Source organism: Haematobia irritans, chromosome 3, assembly GCF_050003625.1.
Source record: "Haematobia irritans isolate KBUSLIRL chromosome 3, ASM5000362v1, whole genome shotgun sequence".
In the NCBI taxonomy this organism is placed as follows: Eukaryota; Metazoa; Arthropoda; class Insecta; order Diptera; family Muscidae; genus Haematobia; species Haematobia irritans.
In genome coordinates, this window is record NC_134399.1 from 11,432,509 (window position 1) to 11,457,377 (window position 24,869).

The 24,869-nt window shown below is 29.0% G+C and overlaps 1 protein-coding gene and 1 long non-coding RNA gene across 2 annotated transcripts; both read left to right on the forward strand.

Annotated features, from left to right (window-relative positions):
• The first annotated feature begins 2,533 nt into the window (after window positions 1-2,533).
• On the forward strand, window positions 2,534-2,888 carry LOC142228313 (uncharacterized). The gene is made up of 2 exons (XR_012720134.1): window positions 2,534-2,783; window positions 2,846-2,888. It is a non-coding gene; the product is annotated as an uncharacterized LOC142228313 (long non-coding RNA).
• A 3,845-nt stretch (window positions 2,889-6,733) lies between these two features.
• On the forward strand, window positions 6,734-14,387 carry LOC142229781 (uncharacterized). Its single transcript, XM_075300358.1, has 7 exons — window positions 6,734-6,784; window positions 7,086-7,177; window positions 7,243-7,803; window positions 7,882-8,004; window positions 8,101-9,323; window positions 12,647-12,772; window positions 13,004-14,387. Exons 1-7 carry the CDS (start codon window positions 6,771-6,773, stop codon window positions 13,937-13,939), a joined length of 3,075 nt encoding a protein of 1,024 aa, XP_075156473.1. The 5' UTR covers window positions 6,734-6,770; the 3' UTR covers window positions 13,940-14,387.
• The last annotated feature ends 10,482 nt before the right edge of the window (window positions 14,388-24,869 follow it).

Consider the following 24,869-nt stretch of genomic DNA (forward strand, 5'->3'; position numbering starts at 1 on the left):
ATAGACTCTGACTGGCTCGTTGTCAAACGTCTGACAGGTGTATTCTCGTCGTATCCCACGTTTACCGTTATTTCGGTATCGCACCATGTCATTACACGACGCTTCATATCCAGATTGAGACCAAAAGCAATCATGAAATCCGCTCCAATTATAACTTCGTCTACTATATCGGCCACAATGAAATCATAAGTAACGGATTTGTTAGCAATAGTTAATTTTACGGTGACCTTTCCATATACGGTTGCGGGTTCCCCTGTAGCCGTGCGTAGCTTGACTCCAATCAGTGGTGTAACTTTTCCTTTTACTAAATCAGATCTAATGATAGACTTTGATGCACCAGTATCCAACGTCAAAGTACGCTTGTCGCCATTAATAACACCCGCAATAGTTAAATTGTTGTTTTTCTGTTGAACTATTGCTATGGAGATGGTGGGGCCATCGTCTGTGGGAGCCAGCTCTTGCCCCGCTGAACTAGCTCGATTTAGTTTAAAGGTGACTCACTTGACTGTGGGGTCACCTTCTTATGGCTATTGTTTAATGGAGATGGTGATGTGGACCTTGACCGTTTGCGTCGTGCTTTGCATTCTCGAGCTAGATGTCCCGGCTTATCACAGTTATAGCATTTGATCCGGGATTTATTTGCCTCTTGCTTCATTTCTTGCATTGCCTGCTTCATGGCCTCTTTCATCGACTCAATAACGGACTTTGATTCATCACACTCTGTCTCTACTTTACGTACCTTGTGAATTTGAGGCCGCGCTAGCAATCTCGCAGTCTCCTGTGCAAGTGCGAATGTTACTGTTTCAGCGAATGTAGCCTTTTGTGACGCATATGTTGCACATTTTATATCTGGGTCTCGAATTCCATTGGCGAAGGTTTCAATCTTGATGCGGTCCACAAGAGGATGACTCTCACCTGGGTATGTCAAAAGCACTAGCCGCTCAACTTCTGTTGCGAAATCTTGTAGGGTTTCATTCGATTTCTGGATTCTTCCTCTCAATTCCATTCTGAAGATGTCCTGCTTGTGCTCTCCACCATACTTGCGTTGAAGTGCCGCTATTACTTCATTATAGTTATTTCTAGAAGCAGCGGGAATGCTTTGTATCACATCAGCAGCATTGCCCTTTAATGCCAATAGAAGTTCAATTGCTTTATCATCGTCATTCCACAAATTTCTACAAGCAACCATTTCGAATTGAAATTTGAAGACATCAAATGACGTTGAGCCATCGAAAACAGGAGTTTTGATTTTTGAGCCCTCGATGACGCGCACTGGACCACCTTTAATTTCCAGCTCTGACATTTTTTTCTCGATGTGCAGAAACTTCTCATCATGAACCATAATTTTCTCATCCACGGAAAGAACTTTCTTATCCAATTCCACAATTTGATTTTCTATATGGTCCACACGTTTCTCCATGCCTTCAGAAATTTGTTGTAATTTTTCGTTGAGAATTCTAGAATTTTCGTCGAATTTTTCTTCCAATTTTCTAGAATTTGTTTCCATTTGTAGGGCATTTTCTTTCAGCAATTTTCTAGAATTTTCTTCCATTTTTCTAGAATTCTCATCCATGATTTTTCTAGAGTTTTCTTCCATCATTTTGCTCAAAACATTGAGCATTGATGTGTAATCCACAACACTCGAAGCCACAGATGGAGTTTCTACACTGCTTGTATTGACGAGTATTGATTCATCAATGTCTTCCTTATAATCAAACTCATGCGTCGCAATGTCCATATTACGCCGTTCAAACTCTTCCAGTAGACGCTTTTGAAGCTGGGCCTTATTGCCTGCTGTCGGCAGCTCCAGTTTGCTCAATTCCTTTTTTAAGTCTTCCACACGAAGCTCATTAAACTTCATTGTAGATTTTTTTTTCCGTTATTTCACTTCCGACACCAATTGTTACGTTTTTATATTTAGGCGTTTTTAATTACCCGACAATTAAAACACAGTTCTTTTAAATAACGACAATCTACAATTTATTTACTATGACTTCACACTTTACAATTCGTTCACACTGGAGTTATTCGTTTGACGCTTTAATTAAGACTGACTCGTTAGCAGCATGCGAGCGCTTTTATATATGACGGTGTGGCAATTCGAGAACATTCTGGTAGCACTACAATATTCTGGCAACGCCAGAACATTCTTAGACAATGATAGAAGGGTCTACGACCATTAAGTCATTCATCTGGTGGCTGCCAAACACATACACACTCACATAGATATGCGCTCGCATTACTACAAGAACAAAAACAATGACAATATACAATGAGATGAAATGAGAATGCAAAATAACAAAACAAAGGGGTTGTTATCAAAGAGAGTGAGAACTTACATGAAAATAAGCAAACAAAAGAACATAAAAGAAATTCAGGAAAGTGCTAGAAAATGAATAGATGATTCCAACAAGTTATAACGAAATTTTATCGTTACAATTTGAAATTTAAATTAACGGAAACTAATTTAAATAAACTTAAACTATAATTATCAAATTCGTAACAATAATTTTCAACATAAATTCAACTTGACTTGAAATAGCTCATCTTCAATACATCTTCAAATTGTTTGCGAATTACTTCCAATTTGCCAAACTGTTGACGAAATCTTTGAAAAGGTGTTGAAGATAATGTGAGAAAACTTTGACAAAACACTACCCTAAAATGCAACGAAAAAACCATGTGGTTTTCAATACTTATTTGTGCAACGAAGTTCGTGGTCAATTGCAAGAAATAAAAAAATGGAAAATTTAAGCAAATAACCAAATAGTTTATAAAAATAGGTAAGTGAAAATAAAAAAATGAAATAAAACTTTAAGGAAGTCACTAAATGTAGTCTTTGCAGAAAACTAAAATTATGGATTGTACGTTCTTGAAAACATTAAAAAGCTGACCAATGAAAAAATGGTGGACAAATAACTGGAACTGCTTCAAATAGTTTATAATAATTGGTACGTCAATATGAAAAATTAAATCAACACTTTAAAGAAGTCGCTAAATTTAAATCTCTTTCCAGAAAACTAAAATCTTTGGATGCTACATCCTTGCAAACAATAAGAAGCCGACCAATGAAAAATGAGTGGCTTATCGACAAGAAAAAGTTTCCAGAAACGTTACAAGTGCAACCAATTAAAATTGTTAAAAACAACAAATTGTTGAAATCAACAACCTCTGGATGAAAATGTGCATCACTTCGTCAGTTTAATTCATATGCTATTATCAGTTTAAAATGGATATTTTGTGGATTCCTTCTGCTGGAAATCAATTCTAACATGCGGTCCAGTACGTTCCTAATTTCAAATTGCCCGCATGTTAATAAATTTTAATGCTGTTTTATGACACCAAAAGGAAGGAAATCGAATTATCAATGCAAAAGTGTTTACTAATAATGTTGAAGATATTTAAAGTTTTGTTGTTTGTTTTTTTTTTTGTTCGTATTTGTTGATATGTTTAATAAGATTATTATTTATCAATTGGTATTGTAGTGTATTATGCAGTGTAGAGTATTATTATATATTTTATTTTGATGAAAATGAATAAATTATACAAAATTCATAGAATTTTGGCTTTGACTTTCAATTTGAAGTGGGGATATCATTCATACAAATTTAGGTTGAAAAGTATTTGCAACGATGTTAATTTTGAATTTGACTCGCATCGAAAACTGTTTGACAAAGTATTGAGTAGCGATGTATTTCAATTTGAGGAGAACACTTGAGATATTATTCCTAATGTGTTCAATTTCACTGTTGAGGGTAATGTCTGTTTTTTGTTGAGAACGCGATTTTCTCAACAATTTCTCAACTTGAATATTACCCTAATCCTTTGAAAAAATGTTTGAAAAATTGTTGAAATTTAGCATTTTTCAAACGTTTGTGTTTATTGGGAAACACAGACATTCCGTCCGGAACAAACTTATAATCTGAACGACGCATTCATGGGATCGATAACACATTTTTCGATATTTTACTTACGTCCGATAATTCCTAGCGTTCGGCCACACTCTACGACTCTTCACAAACACAGACATTCCGTCCGGAAGAACTTATAGTCTGGACGGCGCATAAGGCTATAAGTTTATCCAGACGATAATACTCGTGTCAAACATTTTGATGCGCCTCCAAATTGTAAGTTTATCCGGACGACAGAGCTCGTTTCGAACATATCCCAAATGTTGGCCACACTACAAGTTTTGTTCGACGGAATAATCGATACTGCTGCTTGCTAATGTGATCGATAACACATTTATCGATTATTTAGTCATCGCCGACAATTTGTAACGTTTGGCCACACTGTATGATTCTCTACAAACACATACATTTCGACTGGATAAACTTATAGTCCAAACGGCTCAAAACAAAAAGAAATTTCGTTCGTTGCACCGTTCAGATTAAAAGTTTATCCGATGAAATGTCTGTGTTTAGATTATATTTAGCTATAATCAAAAATAAATTTGTAAAAGCAAAATATCATTAAAGATTTCATTGCATATTTTATTATAACTCGATCGGGAATGATCCATTTAAAAATTAAAAACATTTACAAAAGCTTATTTTCTTTCAAATGAATTATTATAGAAAATAGCCTTGAAAATTGATATTTTAAAGTCAATTTAATGCCGGGCTTTAAGTATCTTATGCGCCATTCAGACTATAAGTTTATCCGGACGATATGTCCATGTTTGTAGAGAATCTTATAATGTGGCCAATCGCTACGAATTGTCGGCGATTACAATAATATCGATAAATGTGTTATCGATCGCATTAAAAAACTTCACAAACAAATATCTTCATCTATTTCCGTATATAGGGTCTCAAACCCAGGGATGTTACCTTATTTATGCGAAATAATATGCCTGCCTATTTTTTCGTGCGAAAAATCGAGGGTTGTATAAATATGTGCTTTAAGGCCTGGTTATGCATCTAAAAATGTAGCGTAGCCGTAACATAACGGCAACGTATGATTTTTTGGCAATTAGCCAATTTGAAAAAAACGTATCAACAAACTATTAAGAACTGGGAGAAAAAAGTTATTTTTTTACATTTAAAATGAATTTCACAAAAAAAATATTAATTTCTCATCGTCCATATTAACCGAAAACAACACAATACTATATTTTTAATGTAACAAAATCGAATTTTTCTTCTTTCAATCGATAACGACAACGACAAGTAAATTTTTGTTTTTTTTCTGAATTTTACGACACGTTTTCGTTGTGCAAATGTTGGGAAATCGTTTGTATGGGCTGTCGTATATAAAAAACAAACAGCTGACACGCCACGCTACGCTAACGACGCGTTTTTGGATGCATAACCAGCCCTTTAAAATGCTCAAAACAAATATTTCGCATTTATTCCGCGCAAACTTTCTTTATATGGAGTATAATAGTTTTTCGTGCGAAAACGTGATCTTAGTACTAGGCTTATCTTATGGATAAACCTAAAAATATTGGCAAGGAGACATCTCTTGTGATTAATTTGTGCAAGAGGATTAAATCAGGCATATAATCGTCATTGCTTGAACAGTGTCTGCATTGATATGTAAAGGGTGATTCTTTTGAGGTTAGGATTTTCATGCATTAGTATTTGACAGATCACGTGGGATTTCAGACATGGTGTCAAAGAGAAAGATGCTCAGTATGCTTTGACATTTCATCATGAATAGACTTACTAACGAGCAACGCTTGCAAATCATTGAATTTTATTACCAAAATCAGTGGCAGAAAATCCGCTTTTTTATCGACAAATTTTGTTCAGCGATGAGGCTCATTTCTGGTTGAATGGCTACGTAAATAAGCAAAATTGCCGCATTTGGAGTGAAGAGCAACCAGAAGCCGTTCAAGAACTGCCCATGCATCCCGAAAAATGCACTGTTTGGTGTGGTTTGTACGCTGGTGGAATCATTGGACCGTATTTTTTCAAAGATGCTGTTGGACGCAACGTTACGGTGAATGGCGATCGCTATCGTTCGATGCTAACAAACTTTTTGTTGCCAAAAATGGAAGAACTGAACTTGGTTGACATGTGGTTTCAACAAGATGGCGCTACATGCCACACAGCTCGCGATTCTATGGCCATTTTGAGGGAAAACTTCGGAGAACAATTCATCCCAAGAAATGGACCGGTAAGTTGGCCACCAAGATCATGCGATTTGACGCCTTTAGACTATTTTTTGTGGGGCTACGTCAAGTCTAAAGTCTACAGAAATAAGCCAGCAACTATTCCAGCTTTGGAAGACAACATTTCCGAAGAAATTCGGGCTATTCCGGCCGAAATGCTCGAAAAAGTTGCCCAAAATTGGACTTTCCGAATGGACCACCTAAGACGCAGCCGCGGTCAACATTTAAATGAAATTATCTTCAAAAAGTAAATGTCATGGACCAATCTAACGTTTCAAATAAAGAACCGATGAGATTTTGCAAATTTTATGCGTTTTTTTTTAAAAAAAAGTTATCAAGCTCTTAACAAATCACCCTTTAGAATGTAAATTAATTTTTGTCTTCCTATTTAAACTGCTGATGCCGCATTTTGATCATGTTTTGATAAATTTTCTCTTATGTGCCATTCATTAAATAAGTTTATCCACCCGAAATTTCTGGGTTTGAAAAGAATTGGCAGTCTGAACAACGCGTTTTCTAAACGTAGTTGTTTTAGCATATCCACCTAGCTATTGAACCATAAGATTCCAATTTTAGGTAGAGATATTTGACAACATTGCGAAATCGATTAAATTCTTCGGTGTGGCAACCATCTTTGACAAGCATTACCAAAATGTCTGACTTAAAGTAAGTGGTGTGAAATATTTTATTTTCCTTTTTATTAGTTAATAATGGCAAAATTGTGTTAAAAAGTGTCAAAAATTGTGCATTCATTAATTTTCATGATGATTTTCATATAAAACATGAATTATATATAGATTTTCGATATTTTTATACGCTTTAAAAAATCCAAAGATGTGAAAAAATTTTCTCTACCATCAACCAACGCGAAGTAGAGTCTGACAGCTGCCGTGTCAAAAAAAAAAGAGTTTTATTTAGGATATCATCATAAAAACGAAACCTAAGAAATAATGTAATTTTTTTGCAGTGATGACCTTCTAAATTATGATATAGGCGATGTTATAGACGATCAAGTTCTTATTGGAGCCGATGAGGACGAGCTTTTACTATCAGATGAAGGTAAGTGCAAACAAACTTATATTGCTCACATTAATGGACTAATACCAATGTAAAACGAATTACAGATCTCGAGAAGGACGTTTCAAAAGAGGAAAAACAGAAATTAAAGTCAGAGGCGGAGGAATGGGTAAAATCACAAATAACAGATAAACCAAAAAAAGCTATAAGTGAACAAGTAATAAAGCCAGCAGCTGTAGAAGTAGAAACGAAACCGCCGCCCACAATCAAACAGACAGTGACTAAAGAAGTCCCAATTCCTAAGGATAAACCCCAGGCTAAACAACAAATTGCCGAAGAGGCAAAACCCACAGAAAATGTGGAGGACTTACCTACAACCACAACACAAAATGAAACTTTACTGCCAGCCGAAGTCTCTTCAAGCTCAAATAAAGATGTGGACATTGAGCAGTCATCGACTGTTTCGAACTCAACTGGCGGTGGCGTAGCCAATGACTCTTGTGCTTCTTCCGCAATTCTGAGTTCGCAGGAGAGTGCGAGTGTAACATTGAGTCATGGTGATATATCAGATCCTCGTGAAGATTTTGAAGAGGAGCGGGAAGAGCGAACCAATATTAAAATTACTAGTGAGCGAGAAACATTTGAACAAAATATCGAGCATTCGCCAGGTATTTTTTTCAATGTACAACTGCATGGGGCCAAGACGTAACTTTTTTATTTTATTGTGTTTCTGTTTATGTTTTTAGAAAAATCCATGGGTCGTTTTGTACCACACCAAAAAAGAAATGGTGCTCCGTTGATACGAGGTCATCCACCACGTGGTCCATCCCCACTTTTCCCCCGCCCTCCTATGCGTTTCACCCATCATGGTAATATACCACTCCTCTCAACAGCTCATTTTACACCATTGGGCAATTTAGCCACAGTTACACTAACACATGCAACCACAAATCCTCTTATTCCAGGTCAACCATTTTTACCACCACAACAACCCAACACAAATCCCTTTGGTCCACAACAACCTCCTCCTAATGCTTTACACAATCCCAACCATGGTCCCATGCCACCACAAAACCTAGACCATTCACATCAGCGACCTCGTCATCCATTTGGTTTTCGACCAGGGCCCATGGGCGGATTTAGGCATCCGAACCCAGCCAGTATGTATCCACAAGTACCACATGAATATAATCAGGGACCAACGGCTTTCAATCATCCGTATGGAGGTGGTCCCAGAAATATGTTTAGACCAGATGGACCAATGGGTAATGTCCCGCCAAATATGAGACCTGGCATGCGTATACAAAGGCCACCCTTGCAAACGTTGCCTCCTCATGCTATGCCTGGACAGGGAAATTTTATAAATTCAGCTCCTATGCAAATACGCCCACAACCCGTACCTGGACCGCAACAACCCCCCGTAACTGGCCAAACTCCAGTGGTGAGCAATGCCCAGCCCCCAACAAGTCAAATGCCTGCCCATGCACAAGCACCTGCGCCAATAGCCCCTCGTAAAGTTCTCATTAATCCAAATTTCAAGGGAGGAGTTGAGGCGGCCACAAGCAAATTTATACAAGAAACTCAGTATATGAACATAAACAATACCCCAGTCGCAAGGCAAAGTGATGAAGAGTTGTTGAGACAACAAGAGGAGTTCATAAATAAAAATCGTGAGCATATTGAAAAACGTAGACATGCCCGAGAAGTTTCACCTGCAAGACGATCACGAACACGATCTCCACGTAGTCGGTCTCGTTCTAGATCGCGAAGTTTGTCTCGAGAGCGTAGCTATACACCACCCAAACGCCAAGCGGCTAACGGTGGTGGTGGTCCTATACGAAACGATCGTTTCGATCGTGATCGGGAGCGTGATAGAAATCGCGATCGCCCTGGTAATAATGAGAGTCATATGGGCCGTATGGGACGTGCTGGAAGCCGTGACCGAGATGACCGTGAAAGAGATCGTAGTCGACCAATGGGTAGTTATAATAATCGACCAGCTGGAGGCGTTGCCGGAAATCGTTTCAGACGTGGAAATAGCCGAGATCGTGACTATCAAGGAAGTGGTGGGGGTAATTATGGAAAACGCCGTCGTAGCAAATCTCCCTCGCCTGGAAATCGAGGTGGTGGGGGCGGTGGAAATTTTGCCAGATCAAGTCGATACAACAATGATCGTGATAAACCTGAGGTGAGTCTTTTTTTATCTAAAAAATTTAAATCTATTATTTTTTTCTATCAGTGCGGCTGTGGTAAAGAATTTTCCTTTCCTGGAATTAAAGGCCATAGTGAAGAAAAAAAAAAAACTTTCGAGAAATATCCATTTTGTGAAAATGTTGTTAGTGTCTATTGGAAACTCCAATTCAATTTTTTAACTTGATTTTTCATACGCTCAATCACTATGTGGACGGTGGAATTACGTGAAAGGATTACTTGTACACCATATGTTATATTAACTGTTGAAGTCAGAATCACCGTCTGAGGGTGACCTAAACGTTACTCGCAAGGTGTAGGTCAAGAATTCCACCGAACCATCGTAAAATTTATTACAGATGAGTTTTATAGCACAAAGTCAAATGTATTGAGTTTGGATTAAATACAGGTATTGAGAATCAGCAACTTTCTTATTTCCATAATTAAGGAGAATCCTCGTGATGTACTTTGGAAAACACATTAATGAACCCAAAAACTCCTCTCTATTTCACAGCAGACAATAGGGCACAAATAGAGCATTTGATTTATTTCAGATTTTTCACGGCCGATCCTATTTTTTCATTTAATTTTAAATTTAAATTTGGGTTTTTTTAGAACGAAAACATCCCAATTTAGGGACAAGAGTCAGAAAAATACTAGCAACACTTATTACAGTATAATAACAAAGTCCATAGCATTCTGATTACTTTGTACTGAAAATTGTCAAAAATAGATGTTGAAAAAGAGTAATTGCAGTACCTATTCGTTGGAGGGGAACAAATCCTATCAAAATGCCACTAATTCTACCAATCTATCAGTGTTTGTAGAATTTTACCAACTGTGGCAGCCATGTTGGCTGACAACTTGATTGTTAAATAGATTTATTTAATTTTTTTTTGGAAAATGATAGGGGATCAAATTAGGAGATTTGGAGGATGGTGTAGCATTCGTAAACCGGGGGCACAAATCAGGCGAATGAGAGGATGGTGTAGCATTTTTAGTCCAATTTTACTATGTCAAGTCGGGATGTAAGAGCCGATGTTTTATTCTTGCACCTTTTTCTTTACCAAGTAAGCCGTGTTTTCAAGAAATCAGCATTGAATCCCCCAATAATTTATAACAGAAGTAGCCGATGGGGGCCACACCTTTCTCATAAAACGATGGTTATATTCTTTCTGGCTGATGGAACAAAAAATATCTCACGTAAAAATATCTAACATAATTATGACTTGGACCTTTTTTTATGCACGAGTTAACATCACAGTTGCCTCTCGAGCCAATAATAGTCTACCAAAATTTAGAGAAAATTTTACTAAGAAAAATTTATTGTGCAAAATTTTATTTTTATAGAAAATTTTGTCAAAATTTTATTTCTATATAAAATCTATAAAAAATTTTGTCAACATTTTATATCTATAGAAAATTTTGTCAAAATTGTATATCTATAGAAAATTTTGTCAAAATTTTATATCTATAGAAAATTTTGTCAAAATTTTATACCTATAGAAATTTTTTCAACATTTTATACCTATAGAAAATTTTGTCAAAATTTGATATCTATAAAAATTTTGTCAAAATTTTATTTCTATAGAAAATTTTGTCGACAGTTTTTTCTATAGAAAGTTTTGTCAAAATTTTATTTCTATAGAAAATTTTCTCAAAATTTTATTTCTATAGAACATTTTTGCAAAATTTTATTTCTATGGAAAATTTTCTCAAAATTTTATTTCTATGGAAAAGTTTCTCAAAATTTTATTTCTATAGAAAATTTTCTCAAAATTTTATTTCTATAGAAAATTTTGTCAATTTTTTTTCTATAGAAAATTTTGCCAGAATTTTATTTCTTTCTCAAAATTTTACTCCAATAGAAAATTTTGCCAAAATTTCTTTTCGATAGAATTTTTTTTTGCAAAATTTTATTGCTATAGAAAATTTTCCAAAATATTATTTCTATAGAAAATTTTTCAAAATTTTATTTCTATAGAAAATTTTTGCAAATTTTCTATAGAAAATTTTTGCAAAATTTTATTGCTATAGAAAATTTTCCAAACTATTTCTATAGAAAATTTTTCAAAATTTTATTTCTATAGAAAATTTTTGCAAAATTTTATTTCCATAGAAAATTTTTGCAAAATTTTATTTCTATAGAAAATTTTTGCAAAATTTTATTTCCATAGAAAATTTTTGCAAAATTTTATTTCTATAGAACATTTTTTCAAAAAGTTATTTCTATAGAAAATGTTGTCAAAATTTTATTTCTTTAAAAAATTTTTTTCAAAATTGTATTTCTATAAAAAATTTTTCGCAACATTTTATTTCTATAAAAAATTTTCTCAAAATTTTATTTCTATAGAAAACTTTCTCAAAATTTTACTCCAATAGAAAATTTTGCCAAAATTTTATTTCGATAGAAAATTTTCTTTTTTTTGCAAAATTTTATTTCTATAGAAAATTTTCTCAAAATTTTATTTCAACAGAAAATTTTTTTCAAAATTTTATTTCTATAGAAAATTTTTGCAAAATTTTATTTCTATAGAAAATTTTGTCAAAAATTTATTTCTATAGAAAACTTTCTCAAAATTTTACTCCAATAGAAAATTTTGCCAAAATTTTATTTCGATAGAAAATTTTCTTTTTTTGCAAAATTTTATTTCTATAGAAAATTTTCTCAACATTTTATTTTTACAGAAAATTTTCTCAAAATTTTATTTCTATAGAAAATATTCTCAAAATTTTATATCTATAGAACATTTTCTCAAAATTGTATTTCTATAGAAAATTTTTGCAAAATTTTATTTCTATAGAAAATTTTTGCAAAATTTTATTTCTATAGAAAATTTTGTCAAAAATTTGTTTCTATAGAAAATGTTGTTACAATTTTATTTCTTTAAAAAATTTCTCAAAATTTTATTTCTATAAAAAAATTTCTCAAAATTTTATTTCTATAAAAAATTTTCTCAAAATTTTATTTTTATAAAAAATGTTCTCAAAATTTTATGTCTAGAAAAAATTTTCTCAAAATTTTATTTCTATAGAAAATTTTGTCAAAATTTTATTTCTATAAAAAATTTTCTCAAAATTTTATTTCTATAAAAAATTTTCTCAAAATTTTATTTCTATAGAAAATTTTCGCAAAATTTTATTTCTATAGAAAATTTTGTCAACATTTTTTTTTTCTATAGAAAATTTTGTCAAGATTTTATTTCTATAGAAAATTTTTTTCAAAATTTTATTTCTATAGAAAATTTTGTCAACATTTTATTTCCAAATATATATTATACAAATACTTATTTCTTTCAATATATTTGTTTTTTTGATTAGGTTGATGAAGATGAAGAAACCAGAGCCTATCGTCTACAAATAGAAAAACAAAAGGCTTTGCGAGAACAGATAATGAGAGACAAAGAAATGAAACGACGTCGGGCTGCTGAAGAGAAACAATATGAGGTAAGTGATATTTTTTGAGTTTTTTTATTTTAAGTACAACAAGTCTACAAGGAACTAGCTTAGAAAAAGGGGTTTATATAGTAAAAATAACAACACTACATATTCTGGAATTTTTCAAAGAAATATTGAAATAGGACCTTACAAACAAAACCATCACCATTGAATCATAGATTTTTAGGATAAGTCGAAAATATCGTGTTATGAATAACTATTTCAAATGAAAACTCTTAGGATAAACGTGGTAGTGGACAGCAACAACAGAAAGATGATCAATCACAGCAGCAACAACAACAGCAATCACAACAACAAAACCAAAAATTTAAAGAAGTGATTCCGGAACGTAAAATGATATCGTTGAAAAAACGTTCGGCCACCCAAAATGATAACTATACAGCCGATGATCATGCTAGTGCCCCACGTAAGGCATTACCCACGGCAAAAATATTGCCTGAAGCTAAGAAAACTTTAACAGAACATTTAACCAATAATGTTTCGGCCAGTTCGGGTAGAGATCATGGCAATAATCTTACAACAAATACTGCTGTAATAAAGCCAGTCTTAAAAGACTCATCTTCGTCATCATCATCAGCGACAGTTGCTACTATACGACCACAATTGCAAAATCATCAACATCATCATCATCATCATCAACATCAACCTCCAAGGCGTTTATCATCGCGTTGTGAAGATGAAGTACAATTGGATTACGATGAGGATGATCTTTTATTGGACGAAGAAGATTTGTTGGCTTCCGAGTCTGAAGCCTCACCACCCAGAGAATTGGCAGCAAAACATCGGGCCGAATCGCATACACCTTCACCGGAGCCAACTTCGAAAGCTTTAAGTCGAAGGCCTTTACATACAAGGGGTCCTGGTGGTGGTGGTGGTGGTGGAGGTAGTGGATCTTCAAAGCAAAGCTTAAGTTCCTCTAATCGAAGAATAGTTTTAAAAACTTCATCTAATACCACCACATTATCGTCATCCTCATCTTCCGGTAATAGAAGCAGTATGAATACAACTGGGAACAGCAGCAGCAGCAACAGTAGCCGCAGAGTGATTCTAGATCGTTTGGATACACGTGGTAGCAGGCAACAATCACCAGGTCATGGAGGCAGTTCAAATTCGGAATCTAAACGTAAACCAAGGATTATATTAAAGCATGATTAAATATTAGAATAGTAAAAAAAAAGAAAACCATTCTATTCCGTTATCTACTTCAGTACTGATACTATTGATACATACATATGATATACATTCTACCCCCCTCTAAACTTGGATATATCAATTAATCTTCTATTTAGAATCAAAAGCTTGCTTGTATTTTTTTTATTCTTCTTCTCTCAGTTGTTTTTACATCTGAACTATATAACAAACAAATATATATATACAGAAAACTAGTTTTGCTCCTCTAAAGAAACTCAATACTACTAAATGACATTATTATATTCACTATGTTTAAAACACACACACCCACACTATAGACATATACTAGAGAATAATATGAAAAGTAGGATTACAAGACATATTTTTTTAAGAAAATATGTTGGAATATTTCAAAAGTTATAACCCCAATATTAATATTAATAATAATACACACACATATGTATTCCAAAAATCATATTGCGCATTGCTTAAGCAGACATTTTTTTTAAAGTGAAGAAATCTACAAATGTATATTTTGTTATTATATGAATCCCTTTACAAAAAAGAAAATTGTATTTGTTGGGATTCTTAAAATGTAAAATGAAAATGTTAAAAAAAATTGAGGATTGCCTATATAGTTAGGTAGGCAGAAGCCCTGGAAAGGCCTGATTTTATTTTTGAAATTTTTCTTTTGGACAGAAAATGATTTTTTCTTATCAATTATATATATAAAAATTTTTCATTGCTAGTATTTTTTTTTAATTTTTAATATAAATTCAAAATGATGTATCTTAATATTTTTAGGTTTTCGGAAATTGGAAAATTTTTTCAAATTTATACAGAGATTACACAAAAAGAACAAAAAATAATTTAGGAAATAAAGTTTTAGGCAAATATTGAGTACTAGGCCGAATTTGGTTTTAGATGGAAATATTTCGCATTTACCATATATATATTTTATTTATATTTTTCGATTTTGCTTAATATCAAAAGCGATGAGTGCTAAGGTCCTGGCACACAAAAAATATGTTTTGTCTTCCATCTTCGTGATTAATTGATGCAACTAATTTTTATTTGAAATGTCTTCAATCACAGAAATGATAGTATCAATTAAAAAATTAAATGAAAGTCAATTAAAAAAAATTAATTGAAACTCAATTGAAAACTTAATTGAAATTCAATTACAAAAAATTATTGATACTATTAATTTTTGTGATAGATTTTTGTTGCAATTTTAATTGCTAACTCAATTAAAATTTTAATTGATTTTGTTTTTTTTTTTAACTCAATTAAAACTTTAATTGGATTTTTTTTTTGTGAAATTTATTTCTGTGTGCGGAAGTTTTTGACTTTTCATTTTGGCAATTTTCACCCAAAAATATTTCCAGTTAAAATACTAATTGAATTTTCAAAAATATTCAATTAAACATTTAATTGATTTAACAATTTTTTTAATTAAAACAAAAATCAATCACGAAAATTAATAGTATCAATTAATTTTTTAATTGGATCAATTAATTTTTTAATTGACTTTAAACATTTATTAAAAATTAATCGGATCAATTATTTTCGTGATTGAATCCAAAAATTATTTTTTTGTGTGTGTACTAATTAGTACAGAAAGTGATGAACCCTCATATTTGAGATCATATACAAAAAATAATATGTTTTGTCTTCAATCACGAAATTAATTGATCCAATTAATTTTTAATTGGAATGTCTTCAATCACAGAAATGATATTATCAATTAAAATTCATTGAAATACAATTAAAAAAGTAATTGAAATTCAATTAAAAAATTAATTGATCCACTTAAAAACAAATAATTGATTCTAATAATTTTTGTGATAGATTTTTGTTTCAATTAAAAAATTTGCTAACTCAATTAAAAATTTAATTGATTTTGTTTTTTAAAACTCAATTAAAACTTTAATTGGGAATTTTTTTCGTGAAATTTATTTCTGTGTGTGGAAGTTTTTGACTTTTCATATATTTCATAATTTTGTTTTTTACCTAAGCTCAAATATGATAGTTTATGACCTGCACAGAAAACAATTTTCACCAAAATATTTCCAATTAAAATACGAATTGAATTTTCAAAAATATTCAATTAAACAATTAATTGATTCAACAAATTTTTTAATTAAAACAAAAATTAATAGTACCAATTAATTTTTTTAATTGGATCAATTAATTTTTTAATTGACTTTTAAAATTAATTAAAAATTAATTAGTTCAATTAATTTCGTGTTTGAATTAGTTCAATTAGTTCAATTACTTTCGTGATTGCATCCAAAAGTTATTTTTGTGTGTGTACACACAAAAAAAAAATCTGATTCATTAATTTTTTAATCAATCACAGAAATGATAGTATCAATTAAAAAATTAATTGAAAGTCAATTTAAAAATTAATTGATCCAATTAAAAAATTAATTGATGCTATCAATTTTTGTGATTGATTTTTGTTTCAATTAAAAAATTTGTTGAATCAATTAAATTTTTAATTCAATATTTTTTAAAGCTCAATTAAGATTTTAATTGGAAAAATTTTCGTGAAAATTTTTTCTATGCAGAAAACAATTTTCACCAAAATATTTCCAATTAAAATACTAATTGAATTTTCAAAAATATTCAATTAAACATTTAATTGATTCAACAAATTTAATAGTATCAATTAATTTTTTTAATTGGATCAATTAATTTTTTAAATGACTTTTAAAATTAATTAAAAATTAATTAGTTCAATTAATTTCGTGTTTGAATCCAAAAGTTATTTTTGTGTGTGTACACACAAAAAAAAATTCTGATTAAGTCACGAAATTAATTGATCCAATTAATTTTTTAATTGAATTGTCTTCAATCACAGAAGTGATAGTATCAATTAAAAAATTAATTGAAAGTCAATTAAAAAATTAATTGATACTATCAAGTTTTGTGATTGATTTTTGTTTCAATTAAAACATTTGTTGAATCAATTACATTTTTAATTCAATATTTTTTAAAGCTCAATTAAGATTTTAATTGGAAAAATTTTCGTGAAAATTTTTTCTGTGCAGAAAACAATTTTCACCAAAATATTTCATTCATTCATTCATACTTTATTTGTAATTTCAAAGCCCCATGGCCAATTATAACAAAATTACACAGACTACAATACAGTCTACAAAAAAATACACAAATTCAAAACAGAATTGCAGAATTCTTAATATTTACCCTAAATTCCTAATTCTTAAATTCTTCAATTCCAATTAAAATACTAATTGAATTTTATTCAATATATTCAATTATATTTATTCAATATATTCAATTAAACATTTAATTGATTCAACAAATTTTTTTATTAAAACAAAAATTAATCGTATCTATTAATTTTTTTAATTGGATCAATTAATTTTTTAATTGACTTTTAAAATTAATTAAAAATTAATTGGTTCAATTAATTTCGTGATTGAATCCAAAAGTAATTTTTGTGTGTATACACAAAAAACATTTTTCTGATTCAATCAAGAAATTAATTGATCCAATTAATTTTTTAATTGAAATGTCTTCAATCACAGAAGTGATAGTATAAATTCAAAATTTACTTGAAGGTCAATTAAAAAAATAATTGGTACAATTAAAAACAACAAAATTGAAACTATTAATTTTTGTCATTGATTTTTGTTTCAATTAAAAAATTTTTTGAATCAATAATATTTTTAATTGAATATTTTTTAAAACTTAATTAAAATTTTAATGGGACATATTTTCGTGAAATTTTTTTCTGTGTACTAATTTGTACAGAAAGTGATAAACCATCATAATTGAGACCATATAAAAAAGCCAGATTTATGCACTCACGGAAAAAAATTCGCGAACATTTTTCCAATTAAACTCTTAATTGAGTTTTAAAAAATATTCAATTAAAAATGTAATTGAATCAACAAATTTTTTAATTGAAATAAAAATCAAACACACAAGTTAATAGTATCAATTAATTTTTTAATTGGATCAATTAATTTTTTAATTGACTGTCAATTAATTTTTTGATTGATACCATCATTTCTGTGATTGAAGACATTTCAATTAAAAAATTAATTGGATCAATTAATTTCGTGATTGAATCAGAAAAAAAATTTTGTCTGTATAAAGTGACTTGGCTTTCGCAATAGTAGAACCCAAATAAATTTTCTTTCGTTTGAAATAGCAGAACAGGGCCTAACTTTTTCGAATCTTATTTAAATAATTTTTAAAACGTGGAACCTCACGTTTTCATGATTATCTGTATTTCTTAACGAAATAGACACTGACTTAAAACATCTAATAAATCCATGTCGCAAAATAACACAAATAAAAATGATTGATGTTTTATTAATTTTCTTAATATCTGTTTTAAAAAAATGATAGAGTTTTAATAACGAAAGTTATTTGCCAGCACTTAATAGATTTCGACATGGCATTCATTAATGTAATTAACCTTTGTTTTTTTTTTTTAATAGACTATTAAAGGAATATACAAGTTTTGAGATAATTGAGATAGGTACCAATAGGTAATAAAATATGAGCGAAATAGACAAGTGAATATTTAAAACTATCCCTTTTAATAATTTTAATATTCGCCCCTTTTACCTGTTGTTATCGTCGACATGGCTAATGATGACTATCATTATTAAGTCTTGTTCACAATTGCTATAGGAAATCATCATGCTATAGAAAAACGGAATATTAAAATTTTCAATAATTAGTTTTAAATACTCATCAGAAGCTTCTTAAAAAAAGGGAAATTTTTAAAACTTAAAGTTGTAGAACTTTTATGAGGTACGCTCAGATTTGGAAAATATTTGATAGAAATAAAAAAAAATCCTAACCCACAGTCAAACCAGCAGACAATTTTAGCTCATATTAGATATCTTCCTAAAACAGTACCCAGATGTTTCAAGAATGGTCTCCGAAAAGAGTTTGACACTGATTTTGGTCAAAGATATGCCTAGTGTGACCATGCCCTAAGGTCTAAGCCTTTGTTTGAGGACATCTTTATTGAAATAAGTAATATGATATAGACTATAGGTTTCGTTTAAATTGTATTTTTGTGCGCTACCACTAATTGATTAGTTTTGCAAATTTTAAATATCATCCCCCATGTTCCGAAATTCGGAATAGCAAATCGAAAAATTTTCATTTGGCCATAATTTCTTAAACCTGCAACTTATATGCTTAAATCCTGATATATACACACAAAAAAATTCTGATGCAATCACGAAATTAATTGATCCAATTAATTGTTTAATTGAAATGTCTTCAATTACACAAATTATAGTATCAATTAAAAAATTAATTGAAGGTCAATTAAAATATTAATAGATCCAATTTAAAAAATAATTGATACTATCAATTTTTGTGATTGATTTTTGTTTCAATTAAAAAATTTGTTGAATCAATAAAATTTTAATTGAATATTTTTTAAAACTCACTTTTTTTTTAATTCAGACTTTATTTATTTCAGATCAAAATAATATATAACACAATAATTTGTTAGATTTTAATTGGACAAATTTTCGTGAATTTTTTTTTCTGTGTAGTTCTCTTTAATGATTAAATGATTTAATTAAATTTGTTTTGGAGTGTATCGAGAGTATCTCTACACAGAAAAAATTTTCACGAAAATTTTTCCAATTAAAGTCGTAATTGAGTCTTAAAAAATATTCAATTAAAAATTTAATTGATTCAAAAAAAAAATTTTAATTGAATCAAAAATCAATCACTATAATTAATAGTATCAATAAATTTTGTAATTGGATCAATAAATTTTTTTTATTGACTTTCAATTAATTTTTTAATCATTTTTGTGATTGAAGACATTTCAATTAAAAAATTAATTTCGTGATTGAACCGAAAAAAAAATATTTTTGGTGTGGATTTTTTTTCATTACAACAAAAATAAATTCTTGCGATTCAGAACATGGGATTATAACTTCGTATCACCTATTCCGATCTATGCTCATTATTGAAATTTTGAAATATTTAAATAAGAAATTTCTAAAAATATTTTTAAATGCCCGAAAAAACGGTCTGTCACTTAAACCTAAAATTTAAACTTGGTACAAACCATTTCAATTATTAAAGATTTGATAATGCATAGCAGTTCTTAACATCATAATTAATCCAAGCTTTTAAGTCCATTAAGTTTGATCCGATTAACTAATTCGAAAAAAAGGAAAAGGAATTTGAAGAAATTTGGAAACATTTTTAAATACTAAAATTAGGTTGGCACAGCCTTGTTTTCTGGTCACCATTTAAGTCAAAGAGAAATTTTAAGGTTTTCTTATTTAAAAAAATAAACATTTTAAAGGCATACAATTGGATTTTTTTTCAATTTAAATTTCTTACTTCTTCAATTGTCACAGCATTGTTTTCTGGTCATCATCTTATTCAAAGATAAATTTTAAGGACTTTTTTATTTTTATTGGTATTTATTTTTTCAATTCAAATTTCTTTATTTTTCAATTGTCACAGCATTGATTTCTGGTCATCATCAAAGTGAAATTTTAAGGACTTTTTTATTAAACAAATAAATACTAAAAAATGGAGAATTGGTTTAATATCAAAAATTAAATTTTAATTATTTTTTTTTTTATTTTTCTGAAAATTTATAAATTATGGATACATTATTTTGAATTTATATTGAAAATGTTTTTTTGTAATGATAATTTTGTCATCTATTCTTTCCTCAGTAGATGTTATCACTAAAAAATTTTTAACATTTTCCAAACTATTAAGGCAATTTTAATATTTATAATATAGAACATAAAGAACTGAAAATTGATTCATCTCCTTACTCTACCCCCCCCCCCCCCTCTCTCTCTCTATCCCTATCCCAATGATGAAGATCATATTTTATTTTTCTACATATGTAATTGTATGTAATGTTTTTTTTTTTTAAGAATGAATTTATTTTAAAGTTTTAGTTTTTTTTTGTTTTTTTTGGTTTTATTTTATACATGAACATGTTTTTTTGTTTTTGATTTTTAAATTATATATTTTTTAAACACAACATTTAATATTTAAAGGCTCTTTTTTTTGTGACATTAGCAATATTTATAAAATTTAGTTTTGACCATGTAAAATAACTGACTAACAAAACGACAAAGAAAAAAAAGAAAATGATCATCGTTTGAACATAACAGGATAAAATATTTTGTTGCGTAAAATGTTACATATTGACCAAGGGCAACTATTTTATTCATAAGTAAAGACAAAAATTTCCAATTATTGTTTTTCAATTCTACACTTTTTAATTTTTTTTTTCAAGGAAAATGTTAACCAACATTTATATATAAGCCTATGGATCAGTAAAGATAAACCATATATTTAAGATTGCTATTAAATTAGCATTGTTTGTATGTTTCTATGCTTGACAAAATATCATAAATAAAATTGCCTGATTATTATTTTATATGAGAAAAAACACACACACACACACAAAATATTTCAAACATTTTTAATTTGTTTTGCTTTTTTATTTTTATTGTAAGTTTTCAATTGTATTTTAAGCCATTCTTTTTGTTATAAGCCCTTTATCTATAAGTTTTAGTTATTAAGTTGCAACTACAAAAGAACATAAGTGTTTATAACACCCCACATACTTTTAGCTTTTAAGTCAAAATCGATGAGTGAATGCTTGAAATGCAAAATTAGTTTTTCAAACAAATCTCCATAATAATAAAAAAAAAAAAAAACAAAAACAAATAAACAAACCTTGCCCTTATAATAATTTCATTTTTTTATATTTCATATAAAATTATAAATATTTTCTATTTCATATACAACACAAGTATAGAGTAAAAAACAAATGCATGAAGTTAAACCGTTTCAAGGATTAGGAAAAAAAATAGAAAAAGGGAATTTCTATATTGTCATTTAAGGTGAGTATTAAGTTTGAGTTTAGCCGCTAAAATTGCCATTTTTTTCACGACTACTTTTCTCTAATAATCCATTAAAAAGAATATAAACTTTGTGAAAAGTTGCTTTGGGATATTCCCCATAAAGTTTTAATAAAATTTGGATCGCAGGGGTATAATTTCATACTGTCGGTTTTAGCGGCTAAATTCGAACTTAATACCCACCTTTAGGTGGTAATGTTTGCCCATATTTTAATTCACAAAACATTTTTTTCTTAAGAACAAATGAAATGCTCGAAAACTAATCTTTGGAATATGCCATTTTTCCATGAGATTGATAAAACATCTATACACGAGAAAATGTAAGAAAATTTACACCCTGATTTGTATAATTTTATTTGACACATGAAGAAAATATAATTTATGTATAATCTTGCTTACCATTTCGTATAAAAAAAAATTGGTGTAAAATATTTTTTTTTTTTTTAGCTACAAGCTAAAATGTGTCAAAATGAGAATGAAGCTTAAAGGCCCAACAAGACTCTTGACATTCTAAAAAAACTAAAAAAAAAATAAAATAAAAATCTTGTTATATTTAATCCAAGAGGGATTTTGCTAATGCGCAGAAAAAAATTTCACGAAAATTTTTCCAATTAAAGCCTTAATTGAGTTTTAAAAAATATTCAATTATGAATTTAATTGATTCAACAATTTTTTTTTATTGAAACAAAAATCAATCACAAAAATTAATAGAATCAATTAATTTTTTAACTGGATTAAATAATTTTTTAATTGACCTTCAATTAATTTTTTTACTATCATTTCTGTGATTGAAGACATTTCAATTAAAAAATTAATATCGTGTTTGAATCAGAAAGTTTTTTTCTGTGTAGTGATTTTGTTTATACTTATAAAAATTATAATCAAAAATGTCCTTAATTCATTGCTTTTACACAGAAAAAAAATAGCACGAACATTTTTTCAATTAAAATTTTAATTGTGTTTTAAAAAATATTCAATTAAAAATTTAATTGATACAGCAATTTTTTAATTAAAACAAAAATCAATCACAAAAGTTAGTTGTATCAATTAATTTGTTAATTGGGTCAATTATATTTTAATTGACTTTCTGTTATTGAAGACATAATCAATTAAAAATTAATTATTTCGTGATTGAAGACAAAAAAAATATTTTTGTGTATATCAAGAGGATTAATAATACAAAAAAAAAAACGAAAATGAAAACTTCAATCGCCGATGTCAATTAAAAATTTGACCAATAAAATTCGAATTTTAAATGATTAAATTAATTTATGTTAATGATTTTTTTTATTAAATTTTTTTTTTTTTATTTAAAAGATATTGGTATAAAAACTTGATGTAATATATTTGTTTTTAGCTACAGGACCTATACACAGAAAAAAAAAATTCACGAAAATTGTTCCAATTAAAATTTTAAATGAGTTTTAAAAAATATTCAATTAAAAATTTAATAGATTCAATAAATTTTCTAATCGAAACAAAAATCAATCAATAGTATCAATTAATTTAATTTTTTAATTGAATCAATTAATTTTTTAATTGGATCAATTAATTGTTTAATTGATACTATCATTTCTGTGATTGAAGACATTTCAATTAAAAAATTAATTGGATCGTTTAATATCGTGATTGAATCAGAAAAAATTTTTTTTGTGTGTACAGAAAAAAAGTTGAAAAAGGATGGAAATGAGAATGAAGCTTAAAGTCTTGTTTTTGAATATCAACAGTCTTGGTTGATATTCAAAATACAAAAAGATACAAATCTTGTTATATATTATCCAAGAGGGATTTTGCAAATGGTGATTTCGTTTATACTTTAAAATATTAACAAAAAATGCACCCTAATTCTTAATTTATTGCCTTTTCACAGAATTAATGCTAATGTTTTGAAATTTATTACCAATTTTTAAAATGATCAGGAGGCGTGATAATAGAAAAAAAACGAGAATGATAAATTCAATGTCAATCATGTACATAAATTAATTAATTATTTAAATTAAAAATTTAAATAATTTATGTTAATGATTTTTTATTAAAAGAAATAATTATATAAATTTTTTAATGTAGAAAAAAATTGGTGGTATTTTTTGTGTACGCATAATGATATATATTTTTATACTTTAAAATATTAGCAAAAATGCCCTACTTCTTAATTAATTGTTTTTTCACACAATTAATGCTAATGTTTTGAAATTTATTACCAATTTGTAAAGTTATCAAGAGGAGTTATAATAGAAAAATCATGTACATTAATTAATTAATTATTTCAATTACAAATTAAAAGAAAAATCATTTAGTTTATGCTATTGATTTTTTTTATTAAAAAATTATTTTTTTATCAATTTTTTTTAAATTTAAAAAAATATTGATGGTATATTTGTGTACACCAAATGGTATTAATTAATTCCTATTAAAAACTTAAATAATTCATTTAGTTTATGCTAATGATTTTTTTTATTAAAAAAATATTTTTATCAATTTTTTTAATTAAAAAAAATATTGGTGGTATTTTTGTGTACACCAAATGCTATTAATTAATTAATTAATTTCTATTAAATACTTAAATAATTCATTTAGTTTATGCTAATGATTTTTTATTAAAAAAATTATTTTTATCAATTTTTTTTAATTTAAAAAAAGTATTGGTAGTAATTTTTGTGTACACCAACTGACCAAAATGAGAGTCAAACATTTTTCTTGAACCATTCTCCAAATATATATATAGATACGGGTTTTGAAAAATAATCCTATCATGGCGCTATATATCCAATATGAGGAAAAAATGTCCGCTGGTTTGGCTGTGGCGACGGATCCATTTTAGATTTCTGTCAAATATTTGCCCAGTGTAACCATGGCATAAAAGTCTTCTCTCAACTATTTTGTTCTAAATCCCTTTACGAAAACAATTGCTATGCAATTCTTAGGAGAGCAAACTGTACATACCGTCAAAGTGGAATTCCCCAACGTTAGGAAAACTCCCCATACTACAGAGGGAAATTACTTCTCCCCCATTCGCGGAGGAATACAAACCTATT